The sequence below is a fragment of the Lonchura striata genome, chromosome 14, assembly GCF_050655825.1.
Source record: "Lonchura striata isolate lonStrDom1 chromosome 14, ASM5065582v1, whole genome shotgun sequence".
Lineage (NCBI taxonomy): Eukaryota > Metazoa > Chordata > Aves > Passeriformes > Estrildidae > Lonchura > Lonchura striata.
This window is the reverse complement of record NC_140716.1, coordinates 2827113-2852322: the sequence shown is the minus strand read 5'-3', so window position 1 is coordinate 2852322 and position 25210 is coordinate 2827113. Positions and strand designations below refer to the sequence as shown.

Below are 25210 nucleotides of genomic sequence, written 5' to 3'. Positions count from 1 at the left end.
CTGTAATTACCCTCACCTTTAGAAAGGCACATCTGGGCAGCAATTCCGGGATGAGAGGCTGTGATCCCGAGCCCTTCAGGCAGCAGCTGGGATCACTCCCAGCACAGCCCAGTCTGTGCTGCACCACACAGCTGGGACTGAGATGCCAACTCTTATTTAGCTGTCAGAGCCTTCAGATGGGACCCCAGGCTCCTTTTCAAGCCCACACAGGAGCCATCCCAAGCAAAGCTGGGAGCCAGCACAGGGCTGGAAGCGGCGGCACCCACCGGGCCCTGCGGCGATATTTCAGTAACAATTAATTAGTTCCGGTTCTGGTTCTATTGCTTGAACAACTAATTAGTTCCGGCTTGGTTCTAATTTTCTAATTTTAGTCATTTTGAGCTAATATTAGCGCTCGATCGACCCACAGCTACGCAGCTGCCTTAAAGGCTTTATAAAATCATGAGCCGACGTGTTATTCTTTACTGTGTGATGGATGCAAAATGCTTCCAGCATCTTCCACGGCCATGTGTGGGACAGAGCAGGACAGACCAGAAGTTTCCCAGGAGGCTACACCCATTCCTGGTGTGCTGTTTGCCCTCCCAGCTAAGGTGGGCACTGTGCTGACCATGGGCAAGCCCCATGTCAGGGCTGTGTGTCCTGGAAAAGGAGAGAGAAGAGCATTTTTATTTTTCTTCCAACTCCATGTTTGGAAGTGGAGTTAATACAAAGTTTCCTGATTTACCCAAGGGTCAAAGCAATAGAAAAAATTCCTTTTCCAAAGCTCCTAGCACTCTGCTTTCACTTTAGGATACTTGGTGAGGGCTGCAAGTAATTTTTTTAATGTTTCCCCCAATGCTCGTTATTGAAATAAATCAACAAACGGATGTGGCTGCAAAGCCAGGGATGCTCTTGGGTCCCATGTTCTGCCTTTGGCAGGCCATTCTGGGGGCAGGCTCAGCTGGCTGATGTTCCCAGGGAATTGCTTCCTTCTAGACGTAAATTTGGGGCTGATTTCTACGTAACCGATCCAAGACATCTCCCCAACCACTCGGGCAAGTGCGTAAACAAAAATGAAAGCGCAGGCACACATCCCCAGTGCCTGCCCTGATGAAAAATGGAAATGCTCTCCGTTTCCTTCTCCTTTTTTTGGGTAGGCAAACCACGAGCCACCTCGAGAAAGGCCACAAATAACCATTCAAAAAGCAATTTCATCTCACGAAGCTGCCTCCGCAGTGATCAACGGGAAATGCTCTTTCCAGCTCTGTGTGCATGGCAGACCATGGCCTCTCATTAATATTTAGTATTTGTTTGAAGGAAATTGATTCTTTTTGTCTGCCATCCAGGGAAGCTGCCTTCTGAACACACTACATTTTAATTGCTCAGTCCCAGCTCTGAATTAGAGCTTTTGTGCTGTTTCATGTGACTCCACTGCTATATCTGGCTTGCCCCAGAGATGGGCAAGGAAACCAGATAGCCCAAAGGCTCAGGACAAAGGGACACCTTGCATCTTTATGCAAATCAGTCAGTTTATGTCCTCACATTGCCCCATCACCATGGTAGCCAAAGAAAAACGTGCAGGGACTGGAGAATTTAACCCTGTGGCACTCCTGGGAGCCTGGGATGGATTAGCAGCTCCTTTCAAATCAAGGGAAACTGAGGCACGGGAGAATTGAGGTGAAAGTCTGCTTCCCAGCTCTCCAGGGAGAAAGGTAGTGGGGCTCTGTCTACATCTTGCAAAATCCCATCATTCACCTGGGGAGATGCCCTGCACATTTCTTTCCCTGGACAAACTGTTGGCATGGAAATATTCAGTGTCCAAGTCTGGGATGGAGAAAAGATGACAATAAACAGGATGTCCTCCCTTCACACACCCATCTCACAGTATTTGACAGCATGAAGGATTTTCCCTATCCTATGGGGTCTAGGAAACCTGCTGAGGGGTTCATAAGTCAGAAATTCCATGAAAAGTGCAGAGGAAGAACAATGAGCTCTCCAGGGTACATCTGAGCCCCAGTCCCAAGAGGATGCAAGTTCATAGGGCAAACCCTGGATATGTGGGTGATCCAGCCCCAACTCAATAAAAACCTTCAGACAAAACTGACCCGAGCAAATTTATTTTCATAGAATCATGGAGTGGTTTGGGTTGGAAGGGACCTTAAACTCATCTCATTCCACCCCCTGCCATGGGCAGCAACACCTTCCACTATCCCAGCCTGCTCCAACCTGGCCTTGGACATTCCCAGGGATGGGGCAGCCACAGCTTCTCTGGGCAACCTGAGCCAGGGCCTCACCATCCTTATAGTAAGGAATTTCTTTCAACAAAATAAATTTCTCCTTCAGTCTGATCTCTCCCAGGCCAGCCATGGGGTAAGTTCTCCTCATGGGGTGCTAGGGCAGGAAAATCACTGACTTTGGGCTTAGGTGGTTCCATGTGAGCATCTCCCACTGGGAAAGACATGCCCCAGCTGGCTCCTGACCTGCTGAAAGAGCACAAAACCTGATATTACCCTTATTTCACCCACAGAGACCAGAGGCATCGACCTGTTCCTGTTACGAAAAATCCATTTTTCCCTTTCTGATCCCCTGTAATCCCTCATTAAAGCATAAGGACATTCTCTGCTCTCTGTCACTGCTTGGATGCTGGAAAACAACCCTGCTCACAGCCATTACATTTATCTAAAGACAGGTAGGAAAAATATATACCTGAGCACCCAGGGCCTGGCTGTGGTGCTCCCAGGAGCAGGCAGGGAAGCAGAGCTGGCTGGAATGGAAATGCAAGCACTGGGGCTGGCTGACCTTTGCCAAATGCCAGAGGAGCCAGCCTTTCTGGCTGTCCCAAGTGGCTGTGGAGGAAATGAGTGTGGCCTGACCTTATCCCTCCTAACTCAGTGCTTGAGCCCTGCTGCAGCCAGCAGCGCTCGGTGCAGTGCCAAAGGGGAGCACCAATGGCTCCAGGTGAACATGGTGGCCAGGCTGAAAGCCTGCATCACTTGGACTGAGTTTGTCCCTTCTAGGTGAGGAAAATTCTGTGTTTCCAAGAAGCTGCAAAGCTTAGGAGAGACGGGAGGGGAAACTGCAGGGCTGCTCCTGGGGAGGATCGTGCATGGCCACCCCATGGGATGTGTGGGGGCTGTTCCTGCAGCTCACCAGGACAGCACTGAGCCCCTGGCACCACCCGAGGCTGGCATGTGCCCATGTGCAGCCACATCAGCCCACCCCAGCACCAGGCACAAGCTTTCCAAAGGCATGTGCAGAAAATGCCCCGGGGACCTGCGTGCCACTGGCAGCAGGAACATGATTAGCAGGAGCTCTGGGCAGCGAAGGCAGGAGGAAAAGAACAGAACAAACCACGGTTTTAATTTGTACAAGCTGGTAATTATAGTTGCTATCTGTCTGAAATCTCTATTGAGTTTATTTAAATATGTTCTCCGTGAAGGCCATTCAGACAGGAATTATCAAGGTGTTGCAGCAGAGGAGATAATGCCATGCAGTTTTCAACAGATCAAGGGCTGATTAGGAGGAATTAATTAGCTGCTTAAACAGTCCTTGACTCGCTGCAGCAATTAGCCATCACCTCCCTGCAGTCACATTCCAGGCACAGCGGTGCTGCCATACAAAGCACAAAACTCCTTCCCTGTGTGCTGGTGGGAGCACCAGGCCAGCCCTGGGTGGGCACATGGCCCTGGGAGGGTGTCCTCAACCCACCAGAGCCCCAAAGCCACCCCGTGGGGACTCCCATGTGCCCACCCAGTGCCCATGGCTGGTCGGTGATTCCCGACATGGGGAAGATTTGGGTGTCTTCCCTCCTCCAGCCTATAGCACGCCAGTCCCTCAGGCATTCCAGACCCACCACCTCTTCTGTGCTAAGACCCACCACCTCTCAGCTGTGCTCCTCCACTGGGCCAGCAGATCATCCAGCAGCCTTTATCCCACTTCCATCACCTGCTGTCCCTTTGGTGGGGTGGGAGCAACACCCCTCACCTCTGCAAGCACTAAGCCATGGAAAGCTGGCACTGCAGGGCTGGAGGCTGAGCCACCCTCACTGGATACTGCCCAGGAGGAGAAGCTGGCACTTGGGGTGACCAGGAGAACACCATGAGGCTCTGAGCCCCTCACTTCCAGCATCCCAGTGGGCTCCACTTTGTTTAGCTGCTTCCTGCCTGAGCTAGGAAAAACTGCTGGCAGCTTTGGACTACCTGATGCGGAGACTGAGTTACTTCTCTGAAGGTTTCTCAACTCACAGGCTCTCAATTACAGTGAGCCATCAGATGGTAATACAGCCTGAAAGCTTTTTAGCAAATTATTAAAGCCTTGTGAAGTTCCCCCACCAAGTACTGGAGCAGCAGCTTCCAGCTCATGCAATTAAAACATTGAACTGATATGAGAAGAGACAAGCACTGTCTTAGTGGTTTCATGTGAGCTGTGAGGCAAACCAGGCTGTGCCCATGGAGCTTGTAAAGGCTTTTTCATGGTAATAATCCAAGAAAAGATGCACCCAGAGATGGTTTGATGGCAAGCAACAGGCGCTGGGGACAACAGGTGACAGTCTGTGCCCATGGATGCAGAGCATGGCAGGGACTGTGGCAGAGCCTGGAGACTCCAAGCACCCTGGTCTGAGGGCTGCCAAGTGTCCCAAGAGATGGGGACAGGCTGGCTCATCCAGATCCCCCCAGCAAGCCACACCAGTTATGTTTTTCCCCTTTCCCATTCCCTCACTGGTGTGATGGCAGTAAGAGCTGTCAGCGAGCCACAGCTGAGCAGCACAGCTCAGCTCCTCCATGTCTGCCAAGGGCTTTCAGTTTGGAAAGGAAGGCGTCGATTTGACGCAAGGAGGATTTTTCCATTGCCTTTCACTGGCTCTGGATGGGGGGTTTGTTGTTTGTTCCAGCCAAAAGAAACAGGAGAGGGATTTTGGAGAGACAAGGCGATGTGTGGCCTGGCTGTGCAAAGACACTGAGGTGAGGAACAGCCAGCTGGAACACTGGGGCTGCACACCCAGGTGACAAAGAGCTGCACAGAGGGAAAAAACACATCTTTGCGGGCTCTCACAGTGGAACATGGGGTTTGGAACACACAAAGGGCTTCAAAACAAGGAGAACATCCAAGTGCTGAAGAAGAGAACTACCTAGAAGCAGAGAGCAGGGTGGGTTGCTCTCCAAAACCAAAACGCTGTAGTGACATGAGACAGCATGACACACCCTCACTGTCTACAGTCCCCATCACCCAAGCCAGCGAGTTAAGAGCATGAAACATAAGCTGAGTGCCTCTTCTAGTGACTCTGTCCTCATCAATGCTGCCAGTGAGGAGGCCAAAGGGTCCAGTCTGAGCACTTTGAGACAGGGAGAAGAATAAAGCAACTCCACTGCTAAAAAAGCGAAAGGATATTGAAGTAACCCAGCCTGCCCCCACCACTTTTAGCCTAAAAAACAACCCTCCCTGCACCCATGCCTAGTGAAAGTAATTGAACTAAGACAGCACAGGTCACCTCAGCTAACAGCCTTGAGCTGAGGAAACAAATCAAGTCTGCAGGTAAACAGATAAGGGTTTCATAAAGACTAGGTATGCTTTACCTCAGAGTTATCCCTCCAGATTACCTCCATACGAGCCTTTACCTTGAATCCACTCATGATAAAGAGTGAGATAAAAAATTTCATTTCTCTAATAGTGTTTATGTGATTTGTCAAAGTAGGATCTCATTAGCTGGCTGCTACGAAAACAAGCCCTTGCTTAGTGTATGCCAAGGCAGCCTGGGTCCATTGATGTTCCATGAGCCACATCCTCTCCTCTTCAATAAAAACAAAAATGACACAGAATATGGGCTGTACTTGCTAGCAATTTCCAACACAAAATCCGAACAGTTTCTCCTCAAAGCAAAGAGCTCATGATTTATGTCCAAAGAGCTGGAAGCTGAAGGCAGGTGATTTCAATAACCCAGAACGAGCTGTGTTAATTAATTCTGAGCGTGGGCATGGGGAGCCCTTATGATCAGCTCCCCGAGAGCGAAGGGGAAGGGCGATGTGCTCCCACCACAGGGAATCAGGCTCAGCCCAACACGATTTTCCCAGCCAGCAAATCCCATGGAAAAACTATTTGTGAAATAATGATTTCTCCAGAGCACAGCACAGGATGGGGAAGAACCTTTCCAGTCCCAGCCTGGGCCGTGGAAGGGATGGCCCAACAGTGGGAGGGACAGGGGCTGCATGGGGGAACGGGGAGCAGCTGGGACATACCCAGCTCTTCTAAACCAGGAATGCAACCAAAAAAAATAATCTCCTGAGATTAGGTGAGATTAGGGAAAGGCAGAAAGTGCTCCTGCACAAATATGTGGGGCTCTGCTGGAGCTCAGATGGAAGGTAAGTGCTGCCAGATGAGCATCTCGTGAGCAGGATGGTGAAGCATTTTGCCGGATTTCTTTTCATCTTCCATGCCCAGATGACTTGGCCCACACTCAGCTTCCCACTGCACACAGTGCCCATCCAGAAAACCACAAGCCTTGTATTTTCACACATTTCTCTGAAGCTCAGAGTGTTTTCCTTGGGGCAAACAGATTGGAAATAGGCAGCCCATAGCAGGCACTTTAGTAAACAAACCAGAAGCAAAGGTGTGTGCCAGTCTCCTGAGTGACTGAGAACATTCTGCCCACCTCACATCCTATATTTGCATGGGATTTTTTCCTGTTGCTTGTACTCTTGCAGCCCTAAATAAAGCAAAGCTGAGGAAGTGCCTGAAGTGTTGTACACAGCTGCTTTCATTGAACCAGGCTGTCTACCCAACAGACCCATTTTCAAACAAAGCGATCCAACAATAGCACTGACGATGTTTGAACTGGCACGGATTTAGGAAGACAAGCTCTTTGCTGCACCACACTGTCAGCAAGGATTCAGTACAAATGCCACGTTACAAAATAAACATCTCTCCTTTTTTTTTTTAAGACTTTTCACTTTCACGCCTCCGTTCGGTTGCGTTATTTCCAAACGAGGCCCTGGATCCCAACGGATCACAGTGTTGAGGCCAAGTCCCTCTGAATTAATTTCAGAGCCTTGGGTTTGGTTTAAAATGTGGAGATAAAGCTTTATCTGCATCGTGAAGCATCCATTCTGCTCCTCAAAGCTTTCCAACGCTGCTGCAAACCTCCAGCTCCAGTTCCTGTCACCGTTGCAAATAAGGTCAGCCTGATTAAAAAGCAGTTATTGTAGGTGGAGTGAAAATGCTCAATCTTCAGCCAGAGCATGCTATGTAAGAAATATCCTATTCCTGAACTGAAACAAGCCGTCATGGGCTTCAGGTAAAAGGAGATTGAGGTCACCTAACAACTGACATTACTTGCAGGCTCTGATTCATTGCAAAGAGACCGTGTAAAGCTATACTGGAGGTGTCAGCTAAATCAGGTGTTTCTTTCTCTCCTGTATGACCTGTATTTAATTGCAGATACAGGTTCAGGTACCACTGTGAGCAGCCAGTGTCCCCAGCCAGCCCAACCTGCAGATGTCACACTGCCTGCAACTGAAAACTAGGGCTGGATGCTGCAATATTTCAATTCAGGCAATTACTCAAGGAGCTGTGGCCCATGGGAGTGAGAATACTCTGGCTCTGTTGTCTTAAAGATTAAATCAGAAGCTCCAATTCACCCAATGTATGAGTAAGAAGGAGCTGGCAGGAGAGAAGGGGATGGAGAAAGGCTGTGGGTGACAGCAAGCACCAGCCTCTCGAGACACAAACACAGCAGCACACAAGCACCCAGCCCCACACAGAGGAAGATAAAGCAGCTGAGCCATCCCAGCACTGCCTGGATCCTGTGTTTGATGTGAAGGTTTCCAGGACTGGGCATCATCTTTGCAGTTAGCTCTCGTTAATAGATTTGCTTGGATTCCAGCTCAGCCCAGCTCATTAGCCACACTGCTGAATCCCACACTAATTCTGCATCCCTTCTACTGCTACAGATAAATAACAAAATTGCCTCCACGCAGGGGTTGTTTTCTTCTTCTCTCCCCCTTATGCAAATTTGGTAGCATCTCATGTATCTGTTAATGAAGTCCATAATATCCAGAGTTTCCCAGCAAGTAAAAATTACAATCATTAGCCAGTGAGTGATGAGACAAAAACACCATTTCTGCTGGGCTGGCAGTAACAGTACAGCAAGTACACGTCCCAGAGAGCTGAGCCTTGCTCTCCTGTAATGTGGTACCCAATGTTCTTCATTAGCACCTCTCTCTAATAGAGCAAGGCAGCGTCCTGCAGCAGGTCACAATTACACACAACAATTAGTTCAGGGAAAAACAATGACAGGCAAGGCAGAGGAACACTTTGCAGAGGGGTGTTAAAAAATGAAATGGAAAAGGAATAGGAACATTTTAAAGCCCTGCCTGAAACCAAAACCAAGTGGAGGCACAAGTGACAGCATGGTAGAGGAGCCATGGCTGGTTTCCTTGTATACGACTTTGTAATTTTTATTTTAAATAGAAAAGAAACACAGCAATTACTCTTTTGGTCACAATACCCCAGTGACCAGGACCAGCAGGCTCAGAGCAGGACTCCTTGTGCTATTTACAAACAACACACAAAGCCGACTCAGCTTCTCCCAGAGCTGCAGCCTCTCTCTTGCTGCCCTTTTGTGAAATTAGGGTTTAATTCTCTAGAATAAGTCTGCTAATAAGGAGTCCCAACACACCCATCCTCTGGACAGCGTGTACCTGCTCCTCGTTCCCCCAGGAGCTGTGATGGGAGGGGGACAGGGAACGGGGGGAGAAAAAAATAAATCCACCTCAGAGAGCACAAAATGCAAGAGAAACTCAATACTCCTTCACAGAGGAGTGAGAGGTTGTTGGAATAGAGGTACTGGCTGCACTGGCCATGCCCAGCAAAGCACTGATTTCGTCTGGAAAGGCCTCCTGTCCTCTCCCAGCTGGACAGATCATGTTCCAGGCTCCGTGTTAAGCTCCCCTGGGAACATTTCCCACTGAGGACACGCATGTTTGTGATGCTGCTGTCGTGGCAGCAACAATAGAGAGGGACAATGTGATCTTTATGTAATGAGGGCTCTGTTCCCCTCTGCCCAGGGATGAGATGTTCAACACACGGACACAACAGGTAATAACAGCCTGAAAGGGTTAAACACAACCACTGGACCCCTGGGCCCTGCTGGTGTCAGCACTGGGGTTCCTCTGGGTGTGGATGGGTGCAACCACATGCCCCACAGCATCTCTTCATCTGTTCAGTGCAAGAAAAGGAACCCAAAAGCCGAGTGAATGCTCAGTCATCCTCAGATCCTGTGATCTTCATCCCTGGGGAGCTCCTTCCCCTTCCTGCAGCCTCAAAGTCCAGTGCTGGGATACAGACATCAGCCCTGCATCCAGTGCTCAAAGATTCTTACAGCCTTTTGCTCCACAAATTTTTACCAGAGGCCTGCACAGAGGTGGAGGAGAGAGGCTGAGAAAGTCCTTCCAGATATGGATCTACTCACATCCGCACCAGTGGCCAAAGCTTAATGGATACAGGAAGAAAAGTAATGCTCCTCTGTTGGGCAATGCACCCACTTTGACATCTGAGTACATCAGTCTCTGGAAAATGATTGTACAACAAAATCTCGGAATGAAACTAATTCAGTGCTGCTCTCCAGCCTTGGGAATGAAATGAGTAAGTCTGCAGTCATTACAACAATGTCCTGGTAAAAATAAACAGGAAAGGGCATTTAGTAGGAATGCTTCATAGTTAAAAATACAGTATCCCATCTGAGGTCATTCTGGCTTTTTATAGGAACAGGCATACATGCCTCAAAGTGATCAGAATTGGTATTACTTCCTGTTACAGATGGACACCTCAGTCACAGACAGATGGACAAGGTTCTCTTCCCCAGCCCAAAACCTTACCTGGGATGATGCAGGTTGAGCAGCATCTGAGGGCTGGCAGCTCTGAGGGAAGAGGCAGGAATTGGAACACCTGACTACACGGGGGGATTTGGGGTCTGTCTTTCCTTCACTCAACAAGACTGACATGGAGGATGCCCAACATTTTTCTATCTGCAAAGAAGAGGTTTGAGCCAGAGGTGGTCCCGCTGAGCAGCAGGCAGGCACAGAGATGATGCTGGACAAGGGCAGGAGGCAAGAAAAGTGGGCAGAAAAAGTACTGTAAAGGATCATAAAAGCTGCATGTACACTTTCCTTCACAGAAAATGTCTTTCTTATTTTATGGCAAGGAGCTGCTACAATTACAGCTTCTTTTATAAGCAAAGCAGAAACCAGATAATGAGCAAACCTCCCACAGTACAAAGGAGGTGACGAAGGCGTTCTGGGAGCCCTGATGGTCAGGCTTCCCTACAACAGCCAAAAGCACAGAAAATTGCTAAAACCCATCTCCATTTCACTCTCTTCAACCCTCTTCAGGGCTCTGAGCTGTTCATAGCCTTTTTCTTCCCCAAAGTACAAAAAGGATCACACCAAAAATGTACCTATAAAGATAGCAAGTGAAAACCCTTCAGCCAGACAAAGCAGAGCTTGCACATGCAGACCTGAAGAATGAGCCCACAGCTGCATCATCCCTGGTCTGGGGGAGTAAAAAGAGGGAACAAAGAAAGATTTCACAAAGAAAGAAACCAAGTAAGATCTTGTCCAATCCAGGTGAGTCTGTACTTTACAACAGAGGTTCATGATCTCAATGACACATGGGAAAATCAAGAGTTCCCACCAGTCTTCCTCCCCTTGACCTCAACACCCATGGGATGAGCAAGGCAGTTTGATGAAGCCATGTGCATGTGCAGGTGTTTTCTGGAAACCAACTTTTTAACTTCCCAAGAAAGTTGCACCTCATTCCTGCATGCGAGCAAGCACAGAAGTTCAGATGGTTTGGTAGGGAACAGGAAAATTCAGGCAGCAGCTCCACAGCCCTTCCCCTGGGTTAGGGTCACCCTCCAAAATCAAAACTCTCTGCTCAGTACAATCAGTGCACTGCTGCTCCCATCCCTCTGCCACATATCAACCAACCCAGGCACACTCTTTCGTCCACAGCTCATGTCCTCCATCAACAAAATACATTGGCACCAGCTACCAAAAATCAATTGTTTTTCCCCGGGTTTGGGTATTAAAGGGTTTTGAAGCTTTGTCAGGATCCCTTAAGAAAGGGAATTTAAGGGGGCTGATGCAGGCAGGCAGCTTAGGAGGCTGCACATTCTTGTTTGCTTTAATTAAGATGAGGTTTCTAATATTTACAAGGAACCAATATCCAACAAGCACTGCTTTAACCAGGCTGCTGAAGTATCTGGTGCCACACTCGGGAGAGCAGGCATGTGGAATGCTCCTGCCAAGAACCATTTCCAGCTGCACATGTCACTGAGGTCACTAGAGAGGTGGAAAACACGTGGAGGGTTTTGCTTTAGTGATTTACTAATCTACTTTCCCACCCATTTCCTGCTGCCCTGTGAGCAACTGGAGATGCATCCCCCAGAGTTCACCCAGGGGGGAAAAATAGGGAAACTGAGGTGGCATTTTCTTTGGGGTGCCACCAGCCTGCCACAAGCCAGAGTCAGCACCCCCACCATGAAACCCCAAGGACTCCCTCCCCACTGTGAATCTCCAAACATGCAGAAGATGCAACTGCATTCTGATGGAATCACAGCAGAGGGGCATGCGGGAATAACCTCCCACAAGCACCCAGCATACTGCGTGTCTGCATTTCTCCGTAAAAACAGCCTATTTTGGGAGATCCCATCCTTCTGGGAACTGGGCAGGCTTCTGCTAAACAGTCTGTGTCACGGCCCAGCTGGAATAGCCCCGGCTCATGTCTGTGACTGTAGCAGGCCCCTGCCCAGCTCCTGGGTCACTGACATTCCAGGCTGGCAGCGGGGCTTCTCCCCTCGGGGCTCCAGCAGCTCCCAGCCCCAGGCACAAACACTGCCACAGCCCAGGGCCACGCAGGAGGAGCTGCCTCTTCCACACCTCCTGGTCTGGGGAGATAAAACCACTTTCTTTTTTGCTTCCAGCTGCTCCTTTTCCCTTGTCCCGTGAGACACAGGTGGCCACAGACTTGCGTTTCATGAGCAGCACCTCATCAGCACGTGAGAAGGCTTAGCAGCAGGATGGCAGGAGAGGGATGGAGTGGGATGGAGAAGAAAGGGCCTCTTCCAGCTTCCACGGTCTAAAGATAATCCTCTGATCCCATATGGAAACAAGACTGTTGGCTTAAATATTTTTTTTTTCATCTTTTGTGTGTGTGCTGACTTACTCCAGCAGGGCTGCCAGAAGCCTGCGGTTTATTTTTAAAATACTAAACAAGAGAAGTCCAGTATATACAACAAAGACCCTAAGTTTTCAGAGAAGCACTCTGCAGATGCTAAAAAAAGGAGGTTGCTGATCGGGTCAGCTGTGAGGTGAGAGGCAGATTCTGACCTTGGTTTTGAGAAATGCTGAGCTGGCACGTTGCACACCAGCTGGATCCCAAATTCACTCTCGGAGCAGGCACAGAAATGGCTCAGCTTCCCAAGCACAGCCTGCCTTGGCAGGTACCCCTGCACAGTGGGTGGGCAGCTGCTGGAATGACTGTCACCACCTCACCCAGAGCCCTGAGACCGTGCCCAGCTCGACACACAGACAAAGCACCTAAGCTCACAGCTGCCTGGCCAGGCTGGGCTCCGCCATACCCCCACCACAGGCAGCTCAGCCTGCAGGGACATCATAAAAACACATTGCACAGCTCCTTCAAGAGGATTCAGATGAAAACACCACCACCTCCAGCTGCGAGGCTGTGGGAAGCAGTGCTGGGACAAAGGATGTGGCTCTCCCTCAAGGTGACAGCGCTCCTAATTGTGCCAGTCCAGCCGGCATGCCGGAGGGTGCGACCCAGTTTTGGTGCTTGTTACGAGGCTCACAGCGGTGCTGACATGCTGGAAAAGCTAAATTTAGGAGACAAGCAGGCCTGGTGTTACACACCCAGGCAGGACTGGCTCTGTTACGAGAGCTGGAGAATCGATGCCATCCGCTTCCATGCGTTACAGCGGCGCTGCGAAGCCCTCGCTGCCGGAGTGAAAGCGTTACCAAGTCACTTGGAATAAAATTGCCACTAAATGCTATTTGGGAGATGGGGAAAAAAAAAAAAGGCAAATCCTCACTCTTTCTCAGCTATTGTAGGAAATGAAAATGGCTATTGCTGCCTGGTAGAGAGTCCAATTATGAATAATGTGCGTTCTCTCCCTGCACAAAGGATGAAAGGCATCAGAGCTGGTGGTGACATTTTAAGACCGGAGATGTAACAGCGGATCTGAGCCTCGTTGCAAGCCCAGCTTTACCCCAATAAAGAAACACTTTCTGCAGTCAATTGCCTTGCAGCGTGGCTTGAAGCCCTGCTATTGATCTAGCATCTGTTATAAGCAGATAATCATCGCCGCTGTGCCATGGCTGCTATGCTGGGGTCTAAAAGCACTTTCCAGAATCTGGTTGAGGGCTGTTTTCTGCTCTCCCCTGCAGCTGCAGGAAGGCAAAAGTTTGTGGGGGAGCCCACAAGTCTCGCAGGTTGACAGAATTTGAAGGCCAGAAAAAAAATATTGAATTGCCCCAATTCATTAATCTCCAAATCCTGTAAACTTCAGGTGACTGAGGTGCACTCCCTGCAAGGCTCTGCTGCCACCCCAGCACTCACACAGTTATTTTATACCCTGCAATTTCCTTTCCCCAGCAAGGTGCTGACACACCACCATCAAGCCACAGCTCAGTCCTTTCCTTCTCTAAGACAGGCAGTGAGAGCTGCTGAAATCTCCCAGGATCAGGCTTTTTTTTCCTGTCTCCAAAAGGTTTCTCAGACTTTGGCTCACAGAGATTTGAATCCTGACATCTTCTGAGCTTCCATCTACTTCCCAGCAGCGTGGGGATGTTTTGGGCCAGGCACCCTCCTCCAAGTTTAGCAAGAAGTGGTCAGAGGTAGGTGAAATCAAGACTACAAGTGTCTGCAATCCCCCCCTCCCTTCCAGTGCACGCACTTCTTACCCACTAGGCAGATTCCTCCAGTCTCCAAAGGAGGAGAAAAGGATGGGAAATTAAAAATAAATGAACCAAGAGATACACATCCATCAGGAGCCAGGCGTTGTCAGCCCAGGTCCCTGTGCAACTACTTCTTTAATCAAAACCTCATGCAGCTTAAACGCTTGACAGAAGTCTAGAACAGAGCTCATGTTACCCTGAACAGGAAAAGCTGTAACCTTGAAAAATAAAATCACTGTCTGATGGGGTCTATTTTATTTAAAATCACGCTAAATTACGCCAAGCCTGTTCCTAGCTGTGACATTTGAGGTTTCACCCTGCAGATTCCTGTGAGACACACGGTATCTCTTGGGGGTGACCAGAGGTGATGGGAGGAGTGAGGGCGCCAGCTGAAGATGAGCCATTTCTAAATCAGTCCATGACGCCAGACCTAAATTTTTAAGAGGCTCAAATCAAGAAAAGATTGCTGATGGATGCACTCCCCACTTGCGTGGTGATGGACGTCAGACTACGGCCTCATGGCTATGCCTGGCTGCTACTGGGAGTGACAGAAACCTTCCAGCTTTCTAGAAAGTCCTCGCGTGCCAAGGCTCAGCCAGCTCTTTGGAGCCTCCTGCATGCAGGTTATCTGCTTCTCTTGGCTTGCAAATGTTTGTCCCTGAGGAGTTTTTATTTAATGCCTTCCTTAGTTACCAAGGGATGAGAAGTTTCTCCCATCGTTCTGAGGCTTTCCAAACACAGATGGGATTTATTGAAGTTCCTGCTGCTCTGGCCTCATTAACGTTTTATGGCACAGCTCCAGAGATGTGCCTGCTCCTTGCTGGGTGCCCCTCTACAGCCCCACAGTGGCTCAAGTCTCCTGGCTGCACTGAACATCCTTGGGGAGTTTTAAGTGATTTCATTCCCAAAACAGCTCTGCTACTTCCTTTTGAGACCTCACCTGCACCCTGTGGGACCACAGCTCCCAGGAGCTCCTCTCATAACAGACACAGTGGGTGGGAAAGCAGAGACAGCATGAGCAGAAGATGGGGGAAAAATATGAGAAAATTAGAGAATAATGCAGGAACACATTCAGGCTATGCCACAGACAATATAACCTGTCCAGGGACAGGCAGGATTTTAACTGGCATGAAGGAGGTAGACGCAGAAGAGGGGGTGCAAACCCAGGGTTTGGTGAGGAAATGCAGCTGCTGGCCCTGTGGAGAAATTGCTGGTAACCTCCTGCACATGCCTGCAGGGAGGAAGGTGGGAATTGCTAGTCCTGAGGCCTTCTGGAAGAGCTTTTCACCCCTGCAGAGAACAGGAGGGAGCATCAGCACAGCCCAGCTGGAGTCTGCAAATTGCCCCACTTAGGCTCTGGTCCTCAAAATTACTCTTACCTAAAGTACATCCACAGACCTGACAAGCATCACATTTTTCTTTGGAGGCCACACTCCTGCACAGCCTCCAGAGTTTGTGCTTCATTCCCAAACACTACAGGTTTTGTCCCAGAGAAACATGCCTGGTGCTCACCAGGTCACCTTGCTATGATCAAGGCCTTGGGATGTGCCTCTCCATGATCCAAGCACTGCATGGAGCCAGGGTTCCCCCACCACATATTTATTCAGAGGTGCTGCACAGCAAGGACAGCCCAGCACCAAATTTTGGAAGAGGCAGACCTTGCTGGAGTTCAGCAGAAACAGGAAATTAAGACACTGAACAAAAAACTGAACAAAATCAATGCATCCCCACCCAATTTTTATCCAAATCAGGAATTTCATGCACAGGAGAGATTTTGATCAGCGTCCCACATTAGTTATTGAGCAGAGAGAGCACAGAGTGCTTGGCACTGTGCAGAATTCCGGTCTTTGCACTGAAGCTCTTGGAAACCGAGAGTAATTCAGATGCAGAAGCAATCTCAGCTGCTGGGAAGGAACTCAAACAGCCAAGGACAGAGAGAGTCTGTGCAGGGATGTAGGGAAAGAAAGAAGAGCTGCTGGCTGGGTGCAGGGAGGGGACAATGACCACATGGAGGAAAGGATGAGGAGGAGGTAAAGGAAGGAGGTCAGGGAAAATCCAAGGGTAGCCAGGGCCACTCTTGCTGAAATGTACCCAACAGAGGGGGCTTGTTTAGGGCTGCAGGACCCACAGACTCCCTGCAAGAACCTTCCAGCATTGCCTGGTGTGAGCCACACACTGGGACTGAAAACACCAGGGAGATGTTCGGGGGGTTGAGCAGAGTAAGGAGAGAGGCACAAGGACTGCAAGACCCACCCGGCCCATTCCAGCCGGGGAAACACGAAATGCCACGCTCAGAGCTTTCCCCAACACCCAGCTCAGGCTGCTCACTCAAATCTCCTGCTCGTCTGGCTTGGAGTGCCACCTGCTGCCAACGGTGCCGTTCTCCAGTCCCTGCGAGGGGACAACAGCAGCGCAGAGCAACAAACTTCCTGCTCTTACATCGGCTTTCCCTGTCCTTTAACAGCAGCCAAACTCCTGATCCAAAAAGCAACGCTATTTCCCAAGCTGCAGGCGTCCCACGAGTTGCAGGCATAGCAGCAGATGCTAATAAAGTACTTTTCTCTTTGCCTTTCATGCAGCTTCTCGCTGGAGCCAGCCTCTCCCCCCAGAGACCACATCCTGAATCTTCTTGTTCGCTGATTCTTTATGCTAAATGATGACTCCGCAGTCGAAATAATGTGGCATATTCCAGCTCGCATTTCAGACACCGTGAGACTTTTTAATAACGAGTTGCATGAAAAATTAGAGAGGCTGCAACAAAGAGCTCCGACAGAGGTTTCCAAAGTGACTCACAGCCAGTAGAGCCTCCCTTTTCCAAAGCCCAGTGTGAGACAATCTCAAGAGCCCCCGCACTCAGAGAGAGACGAGTCCTTCCCCTCTGGAAAAATAAAGCCTTTTTAAGGAGAATTCTCCAGGGAGAGAATCTCTGCAGGGAGGTTTGGCAGGTGGATTTAGGAATTATGGCTGAGATGACATTCCATTTCCAGTTGTGCTCGCAGGGATGTTTCACCCCACACCTCAGCTGTGCTGCTGAGGGTGCTGCAGGGTGGGAGACACCTCGCCCTGCAGCCAGCCTGGGCTTCCTGCTTGGCACATTGGCTCTGGAATGTTCCAGAATGGGGCTAGCAATGACTCCTGCTGGTTTTGCAAGGAGGCAGCAAACCACAGCAGTAATAGGCAGTGGAGGTTTCTCCAGCCTTGGTTCCCAAAGCACTGTGGCACCCACAGCCACAGCAAACATCACCCATGCACAGGTATCCTGCTCCTCCTAGGGCTGGCTTGCTGCCAACCCTGCAGCTCTCTGCCAGGCTGTGCAGCAATATGGAGGAGGAATTTTTTCAGGCCAACTTTTCGCTGTCTGTTTTTGCTTCCTGCCATCCACAAGAACAGCTGCCAAGATATTTCAAGGGGAAGCAGCAGGCAACATATCCAGTGCAGCTACCCTGATGGGGATTAATGCCATTCATGCTCAGTCCCAGTAGTGAGCAGTGCCTGGCTGCTGGGTGGGACATGTGGTTTGATTGCTCTGCTCCCTTTCCCAAGCTCAGCTCGGAATTCTTTCTGTATCCTGAGCTGGTCCCACCTTCACCTCCTCTGTGACAGCCCTCACAGTCACCCCCAGCCCCAGGAGCTGCAGCACAGCCCCCTGCTCACCCACTCCTAAGGTTTAATTGAGCACAGTTCCCCCCACCCAGCCCAGCAGACTTCTCAAAAGAGGTTTTTCCTCCCAAAGGAAGCTGGGAAAGCAAGGCAGAGAGTAAAAGAGCAGCTGGCACAGAGGCAGTTCTTACCACATTCCAGAAGAAAGGGTTGAAGGCGATTGAGAGGACAGCCACAATGAAGCCAGTGTCAGTCACATCCACGTAGCCAAAGAGCTGCACCATGGCTGCCACATCCACCTGTGGAAGAAGGGATGGTTACTGCAGTGCAGGATCCCACAGGGGCACTTCACCTCAAACCAAACACACCAGCTGCCCCAAGGGTAGATGAACCTTTTATTAGCCCTAAGCAATGCTGTTGTTCCAGCTTGCAAAGTGCTGTGTCAAGGTGCAAAGCCCAGAAGAAGAAGGATGGGGGATCCTCCAAGCTGTCCCCCCAAACCTCAGGGACACTGGGCCCTCTGGGAGCTCCACACTCACAGCGTGCCCAGAAGGACACAGGCTCAGAGGTGACACTGCTGCTCTGAGGATCAGCACCAGTCCTCAGCTGCCAGCTCATGAGTTTTAGGAGAGGGAGCACCATTCCACAGCATCTCAGCATCCTGGGGACACAGGACTGTCCCCAGGGATGTGAGTCTGCATGGAATCCCCTATCAATGAACTGTGTCAGCTTCAAACTCATCTCCCATAAAGTCAGAGTGATGCAACCCCCCCCCCCACACACACACAGCAATGGGGAATGCATTTGCACTGTAAGGAGCTGCAAAAGTATTTCCTCTCTTAATAACAACAGCAAAAAACCCTTAAAACTTGCTGCTCTCCTTTTTAAAAAGAGAGATTTTTCCCAAGACACCTCTCTGACATTGTCAGCGTTCTTACGTGCAGTAAGCCATGCTGCTTCTCCCTCCACACGCCCTCTCCCTGTGCTGGTATTTGGATGAAAAACAGCCAGTGTCTTTTTTTTTTTTTTTTTTTTTTTGTCAAAACCTTTGAAAACAAAAAACAAAATAGCCCATCCCAATCCCAGCCCTCGCTTGAAACAAAACCAAGACGACAACATCTAGACATGGAAGGTTTTGGTTTCCCCAACACAGCTGTGTTTTCAAGACCTTTGGATGCCAGAGGACAGGCACAGCTCGAAAAGGTATCTAGAGGGAAATTCCCACTGGCTCCTCAAAGGCTCTTGGGAAGAACGAGAGCCACAGTGTCATTCATGGAAAAGGGCTGGTAAACCCAGCACCTCTCCTAGCCCAGAGAAAAAGCTGTGGGAACAGCTCCTGTGCTAGCCCAAGGCACATCCAAGAGCCTCCTGCCCAACCACGAGTGCCCAAGGTGCAAAGTGCAGCAGCAAAGATGGCACAGCCCTGGAGAAAGGGGGGATGGATCTTCACAGCTGCCCTCAAACCACCACTGCCCCAGATCCTCCAGGCTCCTTCATCCAAGCCCTGGGGACGCAGGTGCTGGCAGGGAACAATGGGAACAGCCCCCGTGGCCTGATCCAGACCCATCTCCCCCTGTTCCCATCCTCCACAGCCTCTCCTCCCATCCCTTCACCCCGGAGCAGCCCTTCCCCACCAGACCTCATCCCTCCAAAGTGCCAAGCCACAACCCAAGCAGCTGCTGGCACCGGGGCCGAACTGTCTAATCCCGCTTCAATTGCAATCCCGTGGGACCAGGACAGCTTCTTTCCTCTCGTTTTGTACGCTGCTGAGCACAGTGCTAGCACGGGCTGAACAAAAGCTTCTTGACCTACTAACTCCTGGCAGGCACCATCGTTAACATTGCACTCACCTTCTTTTCTCCTGCTCAACAACCAAATTCGCGGCTGCCAGCGGGAGGCAGATTGGCCTGTGCCTGGCGTGTGCTTTTCGGGATAAAAGGGGAGCCCTAATGGGATGAGCTGTCTCTGCGAGCTGCTGGGACAGCCACGTAACAGGCACAGAACATTCAACTTTGCCCCCTCCTCCACGGTGGGGGATCAATGACCGCGGCGAGAGGTGCCCGCTTGATCAAAGCCCCGAAGGCAGGGAGGAGGGTGGGAACAGCATGGGCAGCCAGGTGAGAGCTGCATGGGCACCTGGGGAGACAGGAATGGATGGGCACACGGCTGAGAGAACTACAGGACTGGGGGAGAGCAACACAGGCACCTCGATGAGAGCTGCATGGGCACCTGGGGGAGACAGGAACGGGCACACGGCTGAGAGATCTACAGGACTGGGGGAGAGCAATACAGGCACCTCGATGAGAGCTGCATGGGCACCTGGGGGAGACAGGAATGGGCACACGGCTGAGAGATCTACAGGACTGGGGGAGAGCAACACAGGCACCTCGATGAGAGCTGCATGGGCACCTGGGGGAGAGCTGTATCGGCACCTGAGAGACAAATGGATACCTGGGTGACAGCTGCATGGGCGCTTCAATAAGAGCTGCAGGGGCAGCACCCCCGGGCACTCCGCGCAGTGCCAGTGCAGCCCTGCTGCCTGCTCAGCCCGTGCTCAGCCCGAGCCGTCCCGGCTGCGCTGGAACCGGGCTGCGCAGGGCGGTGCGCGCACCTGGGGCACCGGGCACCGAGCATCCCCGGGCCTGCTGCCCGCGGGCCATTCCCAGCGGATCCGCCGAGCCCCGCGGCGGCACCGGGGAGGGAGCGGGGGATCCATCCCCGGGCTCCCCCCGCCGCCCCAGGCCGGCCCTCCCCGGGGCCGTGCCCTCCCGCCCGCGCCCGGCCCGGCCCGGCCCGCCGGTACCTGGCCGTAGTCCAGGCCGCCCAGCCCCTCGCAGCACTCCCGCGGGAAGCGCCGGGCCCCGCCCGCCGCCGCCGCCTCCCGCCGCCCCGCGCCCGGCCCGCGCCGCCCCGCCATGGCCGGGTGCCCCCGCCCGGCCCGGCCCGGCCCGGCCCGAGCGCCGCGGCGGCGCTGCCGGGAGCAGCCTTGGGCCCGCCCCGCCGGGAGGAGCCGGGCCTGCAGCGCGGCGGGGCCGGGGCAGCACTGACCTCGCGGCGGCGGCGGGCCGCGCGGAGAGCGGGGCTGGACTTGGGCCGTGCCCGCGGGAGCCGCGGGAGCGGGCGGGACCGAGCCCCCGGGGCCGCAGCGGGAGCTGGGGAGCGGCTGGGCGTGGGACGGCCCCGCTGGGAGACGGAGCGGGCAGCGAGTGGGCACCGCTGCTGCGGGGGCAGAGGCGGGCGCTGCCAGCCCCCGTCTGTGCCCTGCCAGCCCCCGTGCCTGCCCCTTGCCTGATTCCTCCCCATTCCCTTTTGCCCAGAGAAACCCGTGCCTGGAAGTGTTCCGGGCTAGGCTGGACTGGGCTTGGAGCCTTAGCGCGAGGTTTGCCAGCCCATGGCTTGGGGTGGAATGAGATGATTTGTAAGATCCCTTCCAACCGAAACCATTCTATGATTCCATGGTTCTGTGATCCCTGCCCATCCCCTGCGCTGTCCCAGTTCACCGCTCGCACCGGGGCCCGGAGCTGGGAAACAACTGCAGTGGCTCCCTAGCACAGGAAATTGAATGCTGCTTGACCAATATTACTCATTCAAGGGCAAAATCTAAAGCTACCAAGTCTAAACGTATTTTAAGGACAATTCATTGCAGCCTTCTGCCTTCAGCCAGTGCAGTATATTTTTTTTATTGCTGTTATTATTACTACTTATGTTATTTTTTTCTTTTCAGTCCTCTCTAGGATGTTTCTGGTTAAAGCACCTCATGGGCTGCAGTCCTGGACCTGTCTGGGAAATCGGGTAGTATCATCCCTGTAGACCCCTGAGGGTCTCTGCTTTTGCAGATTCTGCTTTGCAAGGAAATAAATTTTCTTCTGAAAGGAATTTGGTGTGAATGAGCTGCAAGAGTCCCTCCCGGAGGTCTCATGGGAGCAGGAAAGGGAGAGGATATCTGAGTACTCATGTCCTGCCAGGCACCAAAAGTGTGCGTGAGTGATGGCTCACTCAAAGCCCTCCCCAGGAGAATGGCATCTCTGGAGGATACACTTCAGCACACCCCAGGGACCCCAGTTTGGCTCCACAGGAATCCAACCTCCCTTAGTTCTGCTGCTCCAAACCCCTCGGAGCACCAGCACATCCCCACCTGCACCATCAGCTCCGGCACTCGGGGTGCTCACACAGGGCCCAGGGAGCACATTCCCGGTAGGAGCTGGGCTGGTTTGGGCTGAGGCACACACCGAGGCACTGTGGGTGGGAGCAGCGTTCTCCATGGATGATCTCCAGCTGCTTCCGGCCTCTTCTCCACTGCGCTGGATAATTTTGCTGTGCCAAGTGTGTAATTAGCGCCTCTGCCATCTCGGGAGCAGGTGGGAGGATGTTTGTTCTGAGTCCCACCAGCTGCGTGCTGGGAGCAGCAGGAAGGGCGATGTGGATGCGGTGGGGAAGCGATGGTGGCTGGAATATGTGAGATGCTCATGTCCCTCTCCAGGAGGAATTGGTGGGGAGAGATCTCCAAACTGTCCTCACGGCTGCAAGGGGAGGGTGTGCTGGTGATGCCAGCGGTGCCAGCTGGGAAAGGACAAGGGTGTTGTGGCACAGTGGGAGGAGGAATGGGTCTTGCACAGTGATGGGTGGTGAGGAGGTGCAGATGGTGAGATGATGCACAGACAAAAAAAACATCTGCTGGCCTGGCTCCTCATTTAGGGTCAGCAGAGCTGGGCTGTCATGGAAACATCTGTCCTGTCACTCCAATGAAGGCACATGCTGCAGAATCCAGTGTCCTGCCACCGGCTCAGTTGTGTTTGGGGCAGCAAATCACACTTGAGCCTCCTCGCCATTTCCACTGCCAAATTCCCTGTCTGTGGAAGTTTTTCCATGTTAGAGGGAAAGAAGATGTTTGTGGCAGTGGGGCCTCTCCATGCTGGCCTTCATCCCACATTGGACACATCCCTGCAGCTGTGCAGGAGACAAAGAGGGCTTTCTGCAAAGGCTGGATTTTATGTGCCCGTCCCTCCCCTTCTCCCCATGGCATGCCTTTCATCCAGCTCTCCCTTTCTGAGCACCGAGCTGAGGAAGAGGACATTGCCCTCAGCTTTCCCAAGTCCTTTCCCAGCATGAACTCCTTCAGTGCCCCTTGAAATCCCACCACGATCCCAAGAGGGCCCCAATGAATATGGAATTGCATCATGGCAAAGGACGCTGAATATGTGTTAGCAGGACGCTGTGGCTTGGCAAGATGTGGTTTGTTCAGGAGCATTTCAAATTTCAAACACAACCCGGGAAATTCCCCACATGTGGAAATCTAGGGCAGGGAGTGCTGTTGGGTGGTTTTCCCTTAGAAATGGGACATTGATTGGGAAACTGCAGTCCGGTAACTTCAGCACAGAGGGACAACTCTCCTTGCAAGACCAGGAAAAAGTTTCCAGGCCAAATGATCGGTTTCCTTGCTGGCAAAAGAAAATACAAGTCTTATGTCCATTCCTTTCTGTCCAGGTCCCTGTGTCATGGCCCTCATGTTCAAATATGCCCTGAAATAAAGCTGATCCCTGTAGTTTTGGCCCTTGCAAACCTGCAAGAGCCTGTGCTGATGGGTCATAGAGATCAAGGACAGAGCATTGAAATGTGTGGTGAAGAACAACAAATGATGCTGGAGCACAGAGCTGAAACCTTGGGGAGAAGCAGCAAAACTGCAGCTACTGCTGTGTCCTCCATCAGATAATGTACAGTTACCAGCGGTGTGATGCTGCAATCCAGACCTGCAATCCTGGTGGAAATCCTCTAGTGTTTGTGCTGGAGGTTAGTTCTATTTATTTTCTGATGAATGATTTACTTGAGTAATTGGCACACAGCTCCCCTATTACAGATCATAAAGAATTAATCACGAGATTTTCAATGCTCCCCTATCAATTTTATTAGGCTTGATTGAGCGTAGTGGATTGGGAGCATATGGTATGTGAGGCAGACTCTGCTCCCAGTTACACCCTGGTTATGCTGAGGACTTGCTCAGCTGCTGATCCCTGTAAATCCAGAGAGACAGCTGCTCCTTTCCTCCTTTCCATGTCCCCCCCATTCCTTGAGTTCCCTTAAATACCCAGGGATACAGAGAACAACCAACACCACCTCCACGTACCTAAATTCTCCGAAGGCCTGAGATGCTCCCAAACTGGAAGCCAAGCTGGGTAGAGGATGCTTTCTTTGCTTCCAGCTCGTCCATGTGTCAGCATGAGGCAGAAACTGGAGCCAAATGCTTGGGAGCTCAAGATCTGCCCCTGCGAAGGGGACGTGTCACGGCGTGGGAGGCTTGTCACTGATGAAAGCTGAGGATGCCTGTGTTGGCGTCAGGGAGTCCTGCCAGCCAGGTTTGCCCACGGGAGATGCTTTCTTGGAAGAACTGGCAAAAAGAAGTCCTAACACCTGCAGGAGCAGGATGACACATCCCTGCCCCGAACCAGCAGCACAGCGTGATTCCCTGGAGCAGAAACCTTCTTAAAAGCCACATCCCCTGTGTGATTCCCCTCATGCAGAGAGCCAGGAAAACCTTCAAAATTTCCATGTGGAAAGCTTACAGTCCTTCCCTTGCTTTTTGCCTGTGGGTGTTGTTACCATGCAGAGTCGTGATTTCAGGGAAGGGGATGGTGCAGGGCCCTGCTCCAGCTTTTGGGCAACGCTCACCTCGGTGAAACTGCTCCCAGTAACACCAGTATCTCAGTAGGCATTTACAGGAGAGAATGGGAACTTCAGGAGTAGATGGAGCTACTTGCATAAGCCCAGCTTATCCTGAGCTAGCTACCCTTGCAAAGCAGCCAGTCTGGCTCAGCTTCAACCCCCATCCCCATCTGCTGCCTCGAGCAGCTGCATTGAAGGGCATTGAGAAGTTATTGCCAGTAACTATTGGCAGGAGCCAGTGTGGAAACCTCCCTCTGGGAAAGCTGACCTGGGGAGGGAAAATCAGGAATGCAGCAGAGGACAGAGCAGGATCTGGCTGTTACTGTCAGAACATTTTGCATGCACACGGTCGTGGTTCAGGAGCAGAGCGAGCAGGACTTTGCTCGAGGGTCTTGCCCAGCTTCAGTGAGCCCAGTCCATGGTGCTGCCTCTTTCTGCCATGCCCCTGCTGCCTGCACCTGAACCAGCTCTCCAAGGCCTTGTTGTGTCCACACTTCTGGGTGAACATCCCTCACAAACCCCCCAGGCTCTGGGAATTCCACGCTGACTCCAGGTGAACCTTATGTTGAAGCTGGGTCTCGCCTGGGTGCTCTCCCTGGCACAGCCACAGCTCTCACTGCTTTGAGCCAGGGCATCGTGCCCTTGTTACACTTCAGTGGGGAGAAGCACACAGGGCACAGGCACACACAGAGGCATTAAGGTGCATTTTTTCAGCCTCAGGATCTCCAGGGAGCTCCAGTGCCCCTCAGAGCCTCACATGTGATGGGCACAGTGGGATGGAGCAGGCTCCCTCCAGGGGAAGCATCCTGTCGGAGGAGCTTCCCGACATCTGTGCCCTGAGCCTCGTGGAGATAACATTTAGGGAAGGATTCTCACAGCTCCCCTGCTCCCCGAGGCCGCGTCCATCACCAGCATGTCTCTAATGAAGCGGAGGCTTTGCTTTCTGGGATCAATGAATCCACGGATCGTGACCTGTCTGCTAAGTGGGAAATCAGGTCTCTCCCTCCCCA

At 51.8% G+C, this 25210-nt stretch overlaps 1 protein-coding gene and 1 long non-coding RNA gene across 4 annotated transcripts in view; one reads left to right on the top strand and one right to left on the bottom strand.

Moving 5' to 3' along the window:
- Positions 1-20709, bottom strand: part of PEMT (phosphatidylethanolamine N-methyltransferase) — a 42219-nt gene extending 21510 nt beyond the window's left edge. The window contains exons 1-2 of one of the 3 annotated variants that reach the window (XM_085592114.1): positions 20592-20709; positions 17735-17842 (exon numbers count right to left, since the gene is read on the bottom strand). In XM_085592114.1, coding sequence (XP_085448240.1) covers positions 17735-17827 — 93 coding nt within the window. In that variant the 5' untranslated portion in view covers positions 17828-17842; positions 20592-20709. Of the gene's footprint in view, positions 1-17734; positions 17843-19393; positions 19773-20346; positions 20497-20591 lie in introns of those variants that run through there. The other 2 variants (XM_021549958.3, XM_021549951.4) reach the window with 2 other exon arrangements.
- LOC116184151 (uncharacterized) lies at positions 19573-21419 on the top strand. Its single transcript, XR_004148896.2, has 2 exons — positions 19573-19660; positions 21268-21419. It is a non-coding gene; the product is annotated as an uncharacterized LOC116184151 (long non-coding RNA).
- Positions 21420-25210: the final 3791 nt, after the last annotated feature.